At 36.9% G+C, this 16,193-nt stretch overlaps 4 protein-coding genes across 5 annotated transcripts; 2 read left to right on the forward strand and 2 right to left on the reverse strand.

Annotated features, from left to right (window-relative positions):
- Positions 1 to 287: 287 nt before the first annotated feature.
- Positions 288 to 3,106, reverse strand: LOC104763935 (putative NADH dehydrogenase [ubiquinone] 1 alpha subcomplex subunit 12). The gene is made up of 5 exons (XM_010487343.3): positions 2,781 to 3,106; positions 2,319 to 2,345; positions 1,407 to 1,498; positions 807 to 916; positions 288 to 716 (listed from the first exon to the last, which is right to left on the reverse strand). Exons 1-5 carry the CDS (start codon positions 2,870 to 2,872, stop codon positions 558 to 560), a joined length of 480 nt encoding a protein of 159 aa, XP_010485645.1. The 5' UTR covers positions 2,873 to 3,106; the 3' UTR covers positions 288 to 557.
- Positions 3,107 to 3,139: 33 nt separating this feature from the next.
- On the forward strand, positions 3,140 to 11,502 carry LOC104763936 (protein EXPORTIN 1B). 2 transcript variants are annotated; one of them, XM_087501931.1, is made up of 32 exons: positions 3,140 to 3,606; positions 3,992 to 4,108; positions 4,193 to 4,285; positions 4,380 to 4,451; positions 4,638 to 4,745; positions 4,819 to 4,901; positions 5,041 to 5,179; positions 5,265 to 5,333; positions 5,410 to 5,487; positions 5,684 to 5,746; positions 5,824 to 5,868; positions 5,973 to 6,080; positions 6,187 to 6,285; positions 6,394 to 6,603; positions 7,018 to 7,077; positions 7,292 to 7,402; positions 7,664 to 7,761; positions 8,004 to 8,112; positions 8,350 to 8,415; positions 8,491 to 8,589; positions 8,682 to 8,762; positions 8,847 to 8,936; positions 9,078 to 9,163; positions 9,248 to 9,328; positions 9,424 to 9,606; positions 9,820 to 9,886; positions 10,029 to 10,139; positions 10,255 to 10,362; positions 10,447 to 10,584; positions 10,668 to 10,805; positions 10,895 to 10,999; positions 11,084 to 11,502. In XM_087501931.1, exons 1-32 carry the CDS (start codon positions 3,508 to 3,510, stop codon positions 11,204 to 11,206), a joined length of 3,237 nt encoding a protein of 1,078 aa, XP_087358057.1. In that variant the 5' UTR covers positions 3,140 to 3,507; the 3' UTR covers positions 11,207 to 11,502. The 2 variants fall into 2 exon arrangements, with proteins under 2 accessions (XP_087358057.1, XP_087358058.1); XM_087501932.1 differs by having other exon boundaries at positions 3,223 to 3,606; positions 6,400 to 6,603.
- A 136-nt stretch (positions 11,503 to 11,638) lies between these two features.
- LOC104763937 (uncharacterized) lies at positions 11,639 to 13,504 on the forward strand. The gene is made up of 6 exons (XM_010487345.3): positions 11,639 to 11,965; positions 12,274 to 12,364; positions 12,450 to 12,565; positions 12,665 to 12,724; positions 12,807 to 12,872; positions 12,957 to 13,504. The coding sequence occupies exons 1-6, from the start codon at positions 11,909 to 11,911 to the stop codon at positions 13,143 to 13,145; spliced, it is 579 nt and encodes a 192-aa protein (XP_010485647.1). The 5' UTR covers positions 11,639 to 11,908; the 3' UTR covers positions 13,146 to 13,504.
- Positions 13,505 to 13,592: 88 nt separating this feature from the next.
- Positions 13,593 to 16,056, reverse strand: LOC104763938 (uncharacterized). The gene is made up of 4 exons (XM_010487346.3): positions 15,768 to 16,056; positions 14,918 to 15,398; positions 14,625 to 14,828; positions 13,593 to 14,532 (listed from the first exon to the last, which is right to left on the reverse strand). The coding sequence occupies exons 1-4, from the start codon at positions 15,879 to 15,881 to the stop codon at positions 13,739 to 13,741; spliced, it is 1,593 nt and encodes a 530-aa protein (XP_010485648.1). The 5' UTR covers positions 15,882 to 16,056; the 3' UTR covers positions 13,593 to 13,738.
- Between the last annotated feature and the right edge of the window lie 137 nt (positions 16,057 to 16,193).

The raw sequence follows: 16,193 nt of genomic DNA on the forward strand, positions 1-16,193 counted from the left end.
AGGAACCAAGAAAAACTATGTAAGAAGGTGGTACACAACAGAGGTGCTGATTTTGTTTTTAATTTATTGATTTATTCCCATATAAATTTTTTTTAAAAGAAAAACAAAACATGTTTTCGGCCGGCAGTCATGTTTTTTTTTTTTAATAATTAAATTCCATTCCAGGTCCAGCAATGCGTACCATTTATCTTCTTATGATGATAGATATCCTTTTCGGGGAAAATATCTCATGCAGATGTTTTTTAATTTTTTTGGTCGACTATGCAGATGTATTTAAATATTAAGGCTTTTTTGGAAGATAAGTATATTTTTCTTTATTGGAAGATATACACGAAAAAAAATATTTCTATCTTCTGTCCACATGTGAACAAACATGATGAGAAGTTTAAGGATCATAAAGTTATTAAACAGCGTCAATTACAATATTCCAAATACAAAAAAAAAACCCAAGTGTTCAGCTTTAGATCCAAACAGCTTTAATTTATTAAAAAAGACACAGAAACAACAAATCATTCGAGAGAAAATCTCACAGAGCATCAACTAGATGTCTCATCTTCTTACTGAGTCTTAGTGGGTACCCATGATTGGTATCGAGTCCAATTCTTTTGCCCAGGGTTCAAGGCATGTCCCTTCGAATGGTATATGTATGCATCACCTTCTCCAGAGAAGTTCTCTTTGTGCTCAAGCCCATACCTTTTTGGTTTCAAACTCAATAGCTTGAAAAAACAGACAGACAATGTTATTTGTTTTCCAAGTTTTGAAGCAATTTGATTGATTGCAAATTAGAAACGGCTTTTGCTTTTTACCTCATCTCCAGTGTGATCAGTGATGAAATGAAGCCACCCATGCCATTCAGCTGGTACTTGAGATGCGTTGTAACGATACTTGGCAGCATACTCTACCCATCTGTGCCTACCTGTTAACAAAGTGATTGCTTGTTTCAGTGTAAAAGCCTATTGACTTAACATTCTATAGAGATACATGTACTGTTTCACCACTATTTCTACAGAGATACATGTATTGTTTCACCACTATTTCTACAGAGATAAAGATCCTTTAAGCAAGAAGTTGAGCACATATTTTCTTTTAAAACTATCACACAAATTTGATTTATCTGTACTGAAAAAAGCTATACAAATCTCTGGTGAAGTACGTTAACATGCTCAGTCTTCTCATGCTCTGATTAAAATTAAGTCATCAAATCATGCTGTGAGCTAATACATTTTCCATAACTATACTAAATGCTGGGACTCAGGACAAGCAAACATTTCCACTGAATATTACAAACGGTATTCTTGGAATAGATACTAGTATTTGATATCCCACACTACAGTGTCATCCATTTTTTTGGTAAAAGCATGATTTTGAATAGGTAACATATGAAACTATTGAAAAGAACCACGTACCGTATTGAGTATCACCCAGCTTCTGGTAGTATTTGTTACCGAACTTGTCAACACCAACAAGCGTTGCTCCTATGTTGTGTATCTTAGTTTGCCTTAATCAAATAGAGACATTTAACGATATTGATCAGAAAGTGAGACTCACCAGCAAGCTAAAATATGAAGACTGTGGAAACTATAAGTTAGGCAATATTCAAGCATACTGTATGATCCACTAACATTCAGAATCAGGAGCCGACAAAAGATGGGTTTTCTGCTTTAAAGAGAATGCATTCAAATTCTCTATAATGGTAGGATAATATTCTGATTTTTAGAAATAAAATGATACTACTTTGCAAATGCTCTAAGCGAAATTCACCAATTATCTAGAGCCTATAAGAATGACAGATCCAACTTATATACAATTCGTCAAGAGGCACAAATTCTTTGGTTCTTAGGAGCTTTCATGAATCAAGACTACTTAGTAAGCCAAACTCTATCCTGAAACAGACCTGACCACTTTTTGAGCTCTTCATCCTCTTCAAATTGAAATGCCTTGTGGCATAATACCGTCAATTCCTTCAGACATGTAACAAGACTATCTTTGGAATACTAAAAATCCTTCACTGTCACTGTTTCTTTACCGAGCTCCGTGTCAACTTACATTATTGCATCTATGAGGGAATTGACAGAATTATGCCAAAGTCAGCAGTCCAAGTTGAAGAGCAGTAAACAGTTCAAGAATTGGCAAGCTTCTGTTTCACAGTAGTTTAAATCTGACGTAATGATGTTCGCTCATACAGCAAGGGCCACATAAAAGAATATGATAATGAACTTAGCCTTCAAAGGATTCCTGAACAATCACTTGAATCATATACGTAATCTCTAAATAAGTGAGACAGTAAGCACAAAATATCTAAAAAGATAATTACTTACAAGAGGTTCCCATCTTTTAAACATCTCCTGTAATAAAAAGGAAAAAAAATGAAAGAAGCAATTAGAAAAATGTCATTAAGTAGATATTACCTCAAAATAAAAACAAATAAGATCTTGAAAATAATAAGCAGCCAGAAACATGTGAGCCTATCTTAAGAATTTGATGTTCACTCAGCAAAAAGTGTTCAATTTCATTTCCCATTAACAAAGATCTAACATTTGGGTGAAAAAAATCCGAAGAATGATAACTATTCATTGCAAACAAAACACTCAGCTATACAAACACTAAAGGCAGATTAAGCAGAGAATATAACGCGTGTTCATCTAGAATCTTCAAATAAAATGAAAGAATGTCTTAGAAAACAGAAAGATCTTTCGAATTCCTAGGTTTTTGGGATCCAACGAATCAAATCCAGGGTAGAAGAAGACGAGAGAAATCGATAAGAAAGACAAGGAACTAACACGAAGCCATCTTCTCGAAGCATCCTCATGAAACCGCCGAGACCTTTCTCTCTAATCGCCTCCAGCGCACTCTTCGCCGCCGTCAAAGCCATCGTCTTCCTCCGTTATCTCTCTCTCTCTCTCTCTCGGAATCAGGATTTGATTTTGATGTCGACGACGACGAAATAACAAGGGGCAACATAATCGCACCGTTTTGTATTTGTTGGGTTACGCTTTGTGTTTACATGATTCGCCTAGATCGATCGATATTTAACGGGCCATGGTCCATGGGCCACGGGCCACTTCTCGCTATGCCCTTCCTCGTGATATTGTGGCAAAAAAGGTTTATGAAGCTGAAACATTTTACTAGAATGGACATCGGAACAACACATAATTGATTCAGGTAAAATATTTGAATAATACTACTAAATATATGAGTAGCTCTGTATACAATTCAAACCCTGAGACGGTCAACGAAAAAGTAAAAGATAAATACGAAATAAAAAACAAAATTACAAGTCCTTCCTTTTTCCCAGCGTCTCCAGCGTCAATCTTAAGCTGGTCTTTCAAAAACAAACCTCTGCTCTCCCCTATATTTAAAACTGCCTCTCTCTTCCGTACCGCTCTACCTCTACCCAGAGAAAAAAAAAACTCGAGAAATTTGTTTTCCCTTCATTGATTCACTCTCGTAATCGAGTCTCCTTTTTTTTTTCGATTCTTCTTCTGGAATTTGTGAATCGTCTCCGCCATGGCTGCTGAGAAGTTACGAGACTTGAGTCAGCCGATTGACGTCCCTTTACTCGATGCCACTGTTGAGGCCTTTTACGCTACCGGATCTAAGGAAGAAGTGAGTCCATTGTTTTATCGGTGATTTTTTTAACGATGAGCGAGAGTATAGCCACCGCATTAAGCGGTCTATTTATTACTGTTAATGCGGCGTCTTTGTCGTCGCTTTTTTTTTTTTTTTTTTTTTATCGATTTGGGGGTTTAGGCGAGGGTTTAGAATTTCCGATATAAATTGGATGAGTTTGGTTGATTTTTTTCGTGGGTTTCAGATTATTTTAGTGTCGTTGCTTCGATTTGTTTGTGATTATTCTTGTAATCTGGAAAAAAAAAAAAAAACACTCAACAGTTTTATGTAATTTGTGTTGATGCTTTGGAATCAAATAGTCCAAGTTTTTGCATCTATATGCTTTCCATGAGAGATAATAATGTTTGAAAACACTTTGCAGAGAGCTTCTGCGGATAATATCTTGCGGAATTTGAAAGCTAATCCTGATACTTGGCTTCAAGTGGTTCACATTCTACAGAACACCAGTAGTACGCATACAAAATATTTTGCACTACAGGTAGGTTTCAGTGTTCTCTTTAATCTGCTCTTGTATTCTCATTATTTTGCTGCTGATTTTTCTTGACATTATCTATTATTTCAGGTGCTGGAAGGTGTTATCAAATACAGGTGGAACGCCTTACCCGATGAACAACGTGATGGAATGAAAAATTACATCTCTGAAGTCATTGTGCTGGTATGTATCTATAGGCATTAGGTTGTTTTTTTTTTGGGTTAGAACGAAGAGGATAGATTAACTGAATTGTTTTGATGATGAATTTACCGTGTAGCTCTCAGGGGATGAAGCAACTTTCAGAGCGGAAAGGCTTTATGTTAACAAGTTAAATGTCATCCTGGTTCAGGTACCTTCAGGGTTTCTGCTATAATATATATATATATACTTATTTGCATTGAGTTCTGTTTTTTGTGTTCACTATCTGGTATGGCTTTTGCTGAAGCCAACTTCGTCTGAACATTTTGCTCATGCCAATTTATCGAAAAAGTTTGTTTAGTCTTTGAGAATAACGTATGATGTGATGTGTGTGCAGATCGTGAAACATGAGTGGCCAGCAAAATGGAGAAGCTTTATTCCTGATCTAGTTAAAGCTGCGAAAACTAGTGAAACTATCTGTGAGAACTGCATGGCTATCTTGAAAGTAAGTACAATCTAGTTACCTTTGCATTAATTAAGTTCATTGTGTATTTAAATAACATTTCTTATTTTCTTAGCTCCTAAGTGAGGAGGTCTTTGACTTCTCAAGAGGAGAGATGACTCAGCAAAAGATCGATGAACTCAAACAATCTCTAAACAGGCAAGTTAGACTTTTCAAGAAGTTTACTTTATTAGAATAAAGTAGAAATAAGAATTAACTATGTTCAAGTATATGTCCGTAATTTGTAGCTAATGTTTGTTTTTCATACTTTACTGATTTATACTGCTTTCTTATGCAGTGAATTTGAACTCATTCACGAGCTATGCCTATATGTCTTCTCAGTGTCCCATAGACCAGAGCTTATACGTGCAACACTCTCTGCATTGCATGCCTATCTTTCTTGGATTCCGTTGGGATATATATTTGAGTCCCCGTTGGTAATATTTTTGGAATAAGTGGAATGAAATAAGTTAACAAGTCTTTAATTACAAAATCTCCCATTACTGATCTAGTTATTGGCAGCTGGAGACCCTACTTAATTTCTTCCCTGTTCCAGCATATAGGAATCTCTCACTTCAGTGTCTGTCAGAGGTATGCCAGTATGTAGTTCAGATTTTTCTGCTGTCACTATTTTGCTGTCATTGTCTAACTAGTGTTTTTCTGGCAGGTTGCAGCTCTTAATTTTGGGGAAGTCTACAATGTGCAATATGTCAAGATGTACAGCATCTTCATGAATCACTTGCAGGTAGTGCTGTTATCTTTGTTTGTTGGTTCTACTTGTTTTCGTGGATTTATTCATTAATGATCCTACTATAGAGTCTCACTTTTAGTTAGTCAATGTACTTTCTATGGTCGTTTACCTGTTCTGTCCTGTATTTAGATTGACTTTCATGATAATTTGGCTTCTAGGTTGATGCCCATACTTGTTTTCATATCTGCAGGCAATTCTTCCTTTAAATTTTAATATCCCTGAGGCATATTCAACCGGAAGTAGTGAAGAACAGGCAAGTTTTTTGTTGTGGGTTAGTTTCTGGCCATTGTATTTTTCGAGATAATGACTGTATATCTTCTTTACCTCTAGGCTTTTATCCAGAACTTGGCACTGTTTTTCACTTCGTTTTTCAAGGTATATCTCTTTCTTTGTTGAGTAAGTTACGTCAGGTTGTTTTGGATGTGTAACTGATGGACGATGGTTTTGCATTTGTTTTTCTACTCTTTTTTCGTTTGCAGTCACATATAAAAGTTCTAGAATCTTCACCCGAAAATATTTCTCTCTTACTTGCGGGTCTGGGATATCTCATTAGCATATCATATGTTGATGACTCTGAAGTATTCAAGGTATGTGAATTATAGTTTTTAATATTTATATATATACATAATGGTTTCATGTTATTTTTTCAATGTTTTGGAAACTGACACGTTTTGCTTGCTTACGAGTGAACAGGTTTGTTTGGACTATTGGAATTCATTAGTTTTGGAGTTGTTTGGGTCGCAACATCATGTCGGTCACCCTGCACTAACTCCAAGTCTGTTTGGAATGCAAGTATGACTCCTTTATGCTCTTGTATAGAATGGAAATCAGGATTATAGATATTGTATTGGTTGAACTTTGCTTTGATGTATTTACTTACCTGGGTCTTTATTTTCCTAGTATCAGATGGCTTTCCTTCCTCGTACGGTTGATGGTGTTAAACCTGAAGTCACAGAGCGGCATAAAATTTATTCAGATCCATTGTCAAAATTAAGGGGGCTCATGATTAGTCGCATGGCTAAGCCTGAAGAAGTGTTAATTGTTGAGGACGAAAATGGGAATATTGTCCGTGAAACTATGAAGGATAATGATGTTCTTGTCCAGTATAAGGTACCAATCGTGCATATGACCTATCTTCAGTTATGTAAGATATACTAGGTCCTCCACACACGGCATGTTCATTCATAGTTATTAAACAGAGTATTTATATTTGTGGTTAAAAAGTATTAGCTATTTTTTACAATTACTATATAATAGAAATATAAACAAAATAAATATAAATGAATGTTTATTTAGACTTTTGATTATTTTTTAATGTTGAATTAGCTCTATTTAAAACTCTCTTTTTTTTCCTTGACTCATGAAATCGGAGAGAAAAACTGACACAACTTTTACTCGCATCGCTACTCCTTTGATATAGGATACCAATAGTGTTATGATATATTAGAAGAAAGTTCTATTATATGATCCGACTTTTAGGTTTCAATTATATGGTATTCCATTTCATATTTTACACCAATGCAGATAATGCGGGAGACATTAATCTACCTCTCTCACCTTGATCATGAAGATACAGAAAAACAGGTACTTATTTTGAGGGTTGCTAGATTTTCCTATCCTCTTGACTCTAGAATGATTTAGTTTTCAGAGTTTACTTTTAATTCTTTACTATTGTTATGTGTGCTAATGGTAGTATATGTAGAAGTGTTCATGATTGTGGATTAGCCGTACTTTGAAAGGGTAGAATCTTGGCTTACCCCTGTTGTATTGATGTCAACTTTTTGTTGTTTCTTCTAAGATGTTGAGTAAGCTAAGCAAACAGTTGAGCGGGGAGGAATGGGCATGGAACAATCTGAACACTTTATGCTGGGCTATTGGGTCCATTTCTGGATCCATGATAGTAGAACAGGTAAGATCTCCGTTCTCAGTGTCTAATTGTATTTGTAATGAACTACAGTTTTAGATTTGTTTATATTTCAGTCATATACTTTTGGCCCTAGGTATGTGCTAGCATTTTTCTAATGTTTCTAATGTTATTAGTGTTCTTGAGTGGTCTCCTATTGCTTTATGGTCGATTTGTGTTACATTGGTTCTACCACCAGTGTTTTGTGACGTTTGTGTCCTTTACTAATCATATCAAACAACTCCGTCTGTTTTCTTTTCTTTTCAGGAAAACAGATTTCTAGTGATGGTTATCCGCGATTTGTTAAGTTTATGTGAAGTCGTCAAGGGAAAAGACAATAAAGCTGTTATTGCGAGCAACATCATGTGAGTTTTTTCTACATCATGGATTCTAGAATTGAAACCTATTCATTACATCTTATCAAAATTAATACCTATACATTATATTGTTGATTTTGGCTTGGATGTTGGTACTTATGTAGCGTGAGATTTTCTCTAGAAGTGGATCACTTGTTACCTGCTAGCATTATATATATCCCAAAACTTAAACTTGTCCCATGCATGATTTGTTTGAGTATTTGACTTGTGTTCTTGTACATTCGCTTCAGGTATGTTGTTGGACAATATTCAAGATTCTTAAGAGCCCATTGGAAGTTTCTGAAGACAGTTGTCCATAAGTTGTTTGAATTTATGCATGAGACGCATCCTGGTGTTCAGGTAATTCTTCCCTTTTTCAAGTTGGAATTAGAATTTCTGTAGGAGTTATAGTTTCTTGGCTGAATCTTTCATATTAAGTAGAACCAGTTGAGAATTTGATTTCATTACTATCCCTTTATATCTGATTGTACCATCGTTTATTACGTCTCAGTGTTCATAAAAAGTCATTGCTCACCTTATTGCTGTCCCTGTGGTCTTTGGGTGGTCTGGGTTATCTAACGACCTACGTTTTTTTAGGACATGGCATGCGACACATTCTTGAAAATTGTTATAAAGTGCAACCGAAGATTCGTTATTGCTCAGGTATGTACTGGTCCGTTTAAGACACCTTTTAATTCTTAGTTTATCATCTAAAAAGTGACATTCTGTGCTTTTCAGGTTGGAGAAAGTGAGCCATTTGTATCTGAACTTCTATCAAGCCTTACTACAATTGTTGGAGATCTTGAGCTTCATCAGATTCACACATTTTATGAATCTGTAAGTATTGTTAGTCGTGTCTCTTTGATGGAGATGGGAAGCTATTTCTTATTGTGATCGCATTCTTTGTCTCTATTTATCTCTCTCTCCAGGTTGGTACTATGATCCAGGCAGAATCAGATGCTCAGAAGAGGGGTGAATACCTCCAGAGGTTGATGGCTCTCCCGAATCAGGTCTGTTAAGTGTTAAGTTAAAAGGTACTGTTCAGCTTTTGTTTTTGTCATAGCTGGCTAAAGGTATTTTTTGCTATGATTTAGAAATGGGGAGAAATTTTAGGACAAGCCCGCCAAAGTGCAGATATCCTCAAGGACCCAGATGTGATACGTACTGTGCTTAATATCCTCCAGGTCTGATATCTTACAGAGTTTGGCTGGAATTTTATTTAACATTAGAATTTCATACATAAATATAGGATTCATTATGGTTGAGCTGGTGCATTGGTAGACCTTGGTTTTTCTTACATGGTATAAACTTATATATGTGTGCAGACAAATACGCGGGTTGCAACTTCACTTGGAACAAACTTCTTATCTCAAATTTCGTTGATCTACTTGGATATGCTGAATGTTTACAGGTACACTCTTTATGCAATAGTTATGTTGCAGTTAAGAGTTATGTGGTAGACATAATTGACGTAATTCTTCCTCTTCTGCACCAGAATGTATAGTGAACTTGTGTCAAGCAGCATTGCTAATGGGGGCCCATACGCATCAAGAGCATCTCTTGTTAAACTTTTAAGGTAGGAGGGCAATGTACATCAAATAAAAGCACAGATTTTGATTCCCCTCTATTTCAAACTGGAATAACATTACATCTTTATGCTTCACGGAACAGGTCTGTTAAGAGGGAAATCCTTAAGCTGATAGAAACATTTTTAGACAAAGCTGAAAACCAGCCACACATTGGAAAACAGTTTGTTCCACCAATGATGGATCAAGTACTTGGCGACTATGCAAGAAATGTTCCTGATGCCAGAGAATCAGAAGTCTTATCACTCTTTGCAACGATAATAAACAAGTATGTATCTTCTCTGTTTCAGTTTGCCTTATTAATCCACGATGTTTACAGTCTTCTCTTTTAAGAATATTTTTATTTATCATCATGGATTAATTGAATTAGTTGATGCATAGAAGTTTCAATTGTGTGAAATCGCCAAAGAAGTTTTACACAAAATGTACCATTAAATTATATTATCTTCTAAGTTGGCAACTTGTTGATGTGTTCCTGTAGGTACAAGGTTGTAATGCAAGATGAAGTTCTCCTCATATTTGAAGCTGTTTTCCAGTGCACATTGGAGGTAATGGATTCTATGCTCCATTGAAAATACTTCCCACATGTGCATTTGAAGTCAGTCCACACTTTGGAGATATTATGAACAATGTACTGTGATTCCCAATCGTAGTTATGCATCTAATGAAGGTCAATTTGTTTTTCTGTAGATGATTACTAAAAATTTTGAAGATTACCCAGAGCACCGCCTCAAGTTTTTCTCGTTACTTCGTGCTATTGCCACATTTTGTTTCCGTGCCTTGATACAGTTGTCAAGTGAGGTTGGTGATTATGTTCTTCAGTTAGTTTTCTTTGCATGATCTTAGAAAGCTACTAACTCCCTTTCCATATTGATAGTTTTCTTGTTTTTTGTGCCTCTTTATAATTAATCATCAGCAACTGAAGCTAGTGATGGATTCAGTTATCTGGGCATTTAGGCATACTGAAAGAAATATCGCTGAAACTGGGCTCATTCTCTTGCTCGAAATGCTGAAAAACTTCCAGGTTTTTTCTCGTTGTGTTAACTGTTTCACTTTTGGCCCCTTATGTTTGTTCATGATGTAACATGTTCTCTCTGATTTGTGACAGAAATCTGACATCTGTAACCAATTCTACCGAACATACTTTCTGCAAATTGAGCAAGAAGTATTTGCTGTCTTGACCGATACCTTCCATAAGCCAGGGTTCAAGTTGCATGTGTTAGTGCTGCAGCATCTATTTTGCCTGGTACAGATTCCAACTTACATAAAAATCTGCCACTTGGCTAGTTTATGCAGAAGAATTAAAGGATCGATCATAAAAATATTCAGGTTGAGAGTGATTCTTTGACGGAACCATTGTGGGATGCTGCAACGGTACATCATTCGTGTCCAAATAATGCTGCCTTTATTCGTGAATACACCATCAAGCTTCTAAGCTCATCATTCCCCAACATGACTACAACAGAGGTAACTATTCTAAACTTGACTAAACCAGAGGATTTTCTTTTCTTTGATTGCGAGTTATCTTGAAAACTGACAACACACAACAAAAACAGGTGACACAGTTTGTGAATGGACTTTACGAGACGAGAAGCGACGCTGGCAGGTTTAAGAATAACATACGTGACTTCCTTGTTCAGTCCAAGGAATTTTCTGCTCAGGTATATCTTATTGGTATCTTATTTCCGTTAAGACCACATATCATAAATAAAAAATATCTAATGAATTGGATTTGATTTGTTCAGGATAACAAAGATTTGTATGTTGAGGAAGCTGCAGCTCAAATGGAGAGAGAGAGACAAAGAATGCTTTCAATTCCTGGACTTATAGCTCCCAGCGAAATTCAAGACGACATGACTGATTCTTAAGTCTTCTCGTGTCTTAGACCAATGGATGAATTATGTTGCTTTCTTTCTGATGATAGTAAAAGGCTTTAAAGAGTTTTTTTTTTTTTTTTTTTGAGTAGTAGATAGCTTCCTAATCGATTTTGAGAAATGGAAAGCTTAGAAATGAGAGAAGTGTTAGGTGCGTTTGGATTTGGTGTAGCTTTTCTACATAACAGTTTTTGACTTGAGTAGCTAGTATTCCTCTTCTTTTCGTAAGACTGGATGATTTGATTCAGTAATCAGTATTAACAAAATGAAATATGTTTAGAGGACAACAATAATCAAATTCTTTGTTTTAAACGAAATATTAACAGGCCTAGTTGGGCCTTGACACTGCAAAGAGCAATTTCCTCCGGCATCTCGTTTTTACCCTTCAACCGGTTTTAAACCGACCCTAATTAATTTGACTTTTGTAAACCGGATTAAAATTGAATACTGTAGAGAGATGACCAAGTCGAATCTAAATACACACCTGGATTGATTCCATTGTACCCAAAAAAGAACGCAACCTTTCTCGGGAAAATCTTCAATTCCTGGAAAAATCGATCATCTTAAGCTTTTGATTCTCTCTGTTTCCTTCAGTTTTTATTAGGGGGTTTTGTGGATAAGAGAAACCAATTAACATTCGTCTTCGTGTTGTTGTGAGGGTTTAATAAAAGCTTTTAGGGGTGTGAGAGATCAGAGATGGGTCAAACTTTTCGTAAGCTTTTCGATACTTTCTTCGGAAACCAGGAGATGAGGGTACTACTCTCTCTTTCTTTTTACTGAATCCTTCTTCCCCTTTTTGTTGGATTCGTGTGTTAACCTATCTTCTGTTCCTTCCTTCATCATTTGTTACGAATTATATATGATTGATCTTTTGTTTTGTGTATATTTACCAACCCAGCTCAATTACTAGAGGTTTTGTGGTGTTTCTTATGACTAATCATCTATGTGGTTTAGGGTTTATCATGATTGTGATTTGTGATTATCTCTTGTTTGTGTGTTTCTTATGACTAATCTATGTTGTTTAGGGTTTCTCAAATATGATTGTGTGTTTCGTTTACCAGGTCGTTATGCTGGGGCTAGATGCGGCTGGGAAGACAACGATACTCTACAAGCTCCACATTGGAGAAGTTCTGTCAACTGTTCCCACAATCGGTAGGTCAGATCTCTCAAAGCGTTTTTTTTGAACTATCTCACGACTTGTTTGCTGAGAGGATTTTGAACTTTTTTTCTTATACAGGTTTCAATGTTGAGAAAGTTCAGTACAAGAATGTGATTTTCACTGTCTGGGATGTTGGTGGCCAAGAGAAGCTCAGGCCCTTGTGGAGACATTACTTCAATAATACCGATGGACTTGTAAAGTCTTCACTTCTTTTTTGCTTCTGATCATAGAGTCTCTTCTCCTCTTTTCCTGGAATCTTTAGACAGATGGTTAACGAATTGATGCATTTGCAGATATATGTGGTAGACTCCTTGGACCGAGAGAGGATCGGTAAAGCTAAGCAAGAATTTCAGGTACCTTATAAAAATTGCACTAAACTTTTGGGTAGAACTAGTCTCTGTGGACTGTCTAACCTCTGCTAATTGATTTCTTCAGGATATCATAAGAGACCCATTCATGCTCAACAGTATCATTCTAGTGTTTGCCAACAAACAAGACATGGTAAAAAAGTTCAAAGCTCTAGCTTTCCTTATGTGATATCTTTCTCATTTACCAATATTCATCCAAATTCTTTATGAATCTCAGAGAGGAGCCATGTCTCCTCGAGAAGTATGTGAAGGGCTTGGCTTACTTGATCTCAAGAACAGGAAATGGCATATACAAGGAACATGTGCTCTTCAAGGAGATGGACTCTATGAAGGCTTAGACTGGTTATCTTCTACGCTCAAAGAGGTTAAAGCTGCTGGTTACTCATCCGTTGGTCCCTCGTTTTAACACTCACTCCATTTACTAGCTATAATTGACATACGAAAAGTACCAAATCAAGCTCATGGTGTTCAGTCTATCCACCATTATATACTTTTAGTCCATGGCCAAAGTCTTCTTCTTGGCCTCTGATATGTTAGTAATATCATAAAATCAAAATCTCTCCATACTTAAGTAATGGAAGTTGTTTTTCTTTTCGTTTGTCTTCACATGGCCCTGCTTCTGAAAGCTTAATGCTAGGCTCCTTTTTGCATGATATGACTTTGGAGCTTCATTGTAAAAAATTCTGATGGATAAAATGTACACTGTCAAACTCTCATATGATCATCAAGTATCCCTTAAAGCATAAAAGATGATTGATTGATCTTTTTGCGTCTCTGTCATCCTCTGTTGAGCTTTGGCTCTTCACTTCGATAAATTAAGAACAAGCTAAATGAATTGAGAGATTATTGGAAAGGCATAAAGAAATTACGAATGAGATTATAAAAGAAATAGAATTTTTTCTTAAAAAAAGAAAAACACAGCAGAAGGAAACAACATCAATATCTTTCCAAGAGAGAAAGGAAATGATTTCAAAAAAGAGGCGGAAATAGTTGTCTTCTCTACTTAGCGCCCTTGTGTTGTTGTTGCTGCTTACTCTTAATATCAAGCTCTTTGACCAACTTTATTAGTTGCCTCACGCTCACGTCTTTGAAGCTCTCTTCAGCAGTTATCTTCTTCTTCTTTGTCTTCTTCTTAGCCTCGGCCTCTGCTTCTCCCTCTCCATTGATGTTAAGACCCATCTCCACAGCATCCTCCTTGTTCTTCTTCTTGCTCTCTACGATTGATTCTGCTTCAGATGGAGACAACGGAGTTTTTGTCTCATTACCAGCAGCAAGTGTTGACGAAGAAGAAGAAGAATCTGGAGTCTTCTTATCTGAGAGAGGAGCCTCTTCTGATTCAGTGTCAATCGATTCCTCAGATCCGCAACTGTTTTCTTCCAACTCGACCTCGTCTATCTCATATTCGGACCATTCATCGCTGTCTACTTCAAGTTCCTCCTCAGAAGCTATCTCATCGACTTCTTTTGATTCATCAGCTATCAGAACTGTTGTGACTGAGTCTACCATACTCACATTATCACCAGCAGAGACTTTAGAATCGAATGCCTCTTGGTTTGTGTCAACGGCAACAGCAACAGCATCACCCTCCTCCTGATCAGTTTCATATTCTGTTTCATCTGAATCAGACTCAGAATCAATCTTCATTTGTTCGGTCTCTGATTCTTTGTTGCAGGCCAGAGTGTTTGCGGTGGAAGTAGAAGCAGCATGGTCTACGACAACAAAGTCATCCTCCTGCGATGTTTCTTGTTCTTGGACTAGAACAAAACTGTCCGAAGCTGAAACCGTGTTGGAATCTGCAAAGAAAGCCCCCATGGAAATTAAGAAATGCAAACAAGAAAATAGTGAAGCGAACAACATTGATGGGTATGCCAGTGTGTATGCATACCTGTTCCATTCATCTGTTCCTTACTAGTGGACGCATCAAAGAAAGTGATATCACCAAGATCACCATATAATATGTCAAGATCTGAATCATTCTTTGAACCATCCCATTCCTTCTCCATTGAATCGTTCAAATCTCTCACTGACACAACTCCTTCAGCCTTTACTTTCTCTGAGATTTCATCTGATTTTGCCTGGAATTTGGAACCTGCAATTTACAACTAAACATGATTACAAACTCATCCAAATTACAAGAACATGGAAATCATCTGTTTAAAATAACGAGGCATCGCATACCTGCTGGAGAATCTTCTCTCTCAGCATCTTCGTGCTTCTTTGCAGGTACATTTACGGATTTCAAACTCAGGTCAGCCATAGATTCTTCAAGCAATCTGACAGACCTTCTGGTGCTGTACACCCTCTGAACCGACTCATCCTTCTTACAAGATGCAGCTGCCTGAGCCCTTCTCGTGCTTCTCGCCGCTGGAGTTTTGCTCACGTTGACCTCAGGGATGGCATCGGTGACGTCTAACTTTACAGCAACCGAGGTCGCTGCTGCTCTTCTACGGCCTTGAGCTACTGATGGATGTAGGAGCATATTCGTGTCTCTGTTCTCTTGCTCCATTTCTCCAGCGAGGGACTTACCCACATAACAAGAACGGGTGACCAAATCTGATGACTGAGTATCATCTTTGGTGGCCTTTTTCCGAGTAGTTCTAGCAGCAGTTCGAGCTACACTGGTTGGAGACTGATTCATGAAGTCATCAATACCTTCAACCTATCGAATCACAAAATAGTCAGACAAATGTATGATATGGATCTAGTATAATTACAAATTTGTAAAACTCACAAGCAAAGCTAATGTTACTATTGCATAACCATCACCCATCAACAAATGTTAAGATCAACCAGATCTTAGAATACGATCCAATTGAAAAGCAAGCATTATCTGAAACCCACTTCGAGGATTTTCATATTCTTCACTATCAAATGCTCTAGCAAACGCCCTAAATTTATCAATCTCAGTAAGCAAAGATGTGGATCTCAAATCGATTGCAACAATATCACTTAGACTTACAAGCAAGATGCGAAGACTACAGGAACAAAACTCTAAAGAAAGGAGAAGGCAAAAAACAAAAAGACTTACAATCTCAAGAGATTTGAGAGCATCGGCCATGGCGATATTGGTCATATTGGCTGGGATTTTGTTCCTTTTACAGAAGAACTGTAGATCTCTTCTCGGAAGACTGTCGAAATCCATGGCGACGATCTCAACTTTGATTTGGGTTTAGAAAAATGACGGTTGAATCAAAAAAAAACAAAGACGTTTCTGCTTGATATGATGAGACTGAAGATCCGAAGACGAAGGATATATATATACCATTTAGGCGAACACAAAAACCCTAACTCCCCCCCTGAGCAGATGTGACCGTTGCAGCGTCAATTTTGAATTTTGAAAATTATCTTTAAAAAACCCAACATGTTATTATACTGGGCCTACGAACTAAAAAAGCCCAAATTATTGATTAGTGAATGGGCCTATGATTCGGTAACGTAAAAAGCACGCGCTTTT

Source organism: Camelina sativa, chromosome 19 (assembly GCF_030686135.1).
Source record: "Camelina sativa cultivar CO46 ecotype springtype chromosome 19, ASM3068613v1".
In the NCBI taxonomy this organism is placed as follows: Eukaryota; Viridiplantae; Streptophyta; class Magnoliopsida; order Brassicales; family Brassicaceae; genus Camelina; species Camelina sativa.

Coding starts and splice junctions, on each gene's coding strand:
- LOC104763938 (XM_010487346.3), bottom strand. CDS start 15,881: ATGGATTTCGACAGTCTTCCGAGAAGAGATCTACAGTTCTTCTGTAAA. Junction 15,399..15,767: donor CTCTCAAATCTCTTGAGATT/GTAAGTCTTTTT, acceptor GTGATTCGATAG/GTTGAAGGTATTGATGACTT. Junction 14,829..14,917: donor GAGAGAAGATTCTCCAGCAG/GTATGCGATGCC, acceptor TGTAAATTGCAG/GTTCCAAATTCCAGGCAAAA.
- LOC104763937 (XM_010487345.3), top strand. CDS start 11,909: ATGGGTCAAACTTTTCGTAAGCTTTTCGATACTTTCTTCGGAAACCAG. Junction 12,566..12,664: donor TCAATAATACCGATGGACTT/GTAAAGTCTTCA, acceptor ATGCATTTGCAG/ATATATGTGGTAGACTCCTT. Junction 12,725..12,806: donor AAGCTAAGCAAGAATTTCAG/GTACCTTATAAA, acceptor TGATTTCTTCAG/GATATCATAAGAGACCCATT.
- LOC104763935 (XM_010487343.3), bottom strand. CDS start 2,872: ATGGCTTTGACGGCGGCGAAGAGTGCGCTGGAGGCGATTAGAGAGAAA. Junction 917..1,406: donor GCTGGGTGATACTCAATACG/GTACGTGGTTCT, acceptor CTTTGTTAACAG/GTAGGCACAGATGGGTAGAG. Junction 717..806: donor CTGATCACACTGGAGATGAG/GTAAAAAGCAAA, acceptor TGTTTTTTCAAG/CTATTGAGTTTGAAACCAAA.
- LOC104763936 (XM_087501931.1), top strand. CDS start 3,508: ATGGCTGCTGAGAAGTTACGAGACTTGAGTCAGCCGATTGACGTCCCT. Junction 9,607..9,819: donor TTTGCAACGATAATAAACAA/GTATGTATCTTC, acceptor GTGTTCCTGTAG/GTACAAGGTTGTAATGCAAG. Junction 11,000..11,083: donor CCAAGGAATTTTCTGCTCAG/GTATATCTTATT, acceptor TGATTTGTTCAG/GATAACAAAGATTTGTATGT.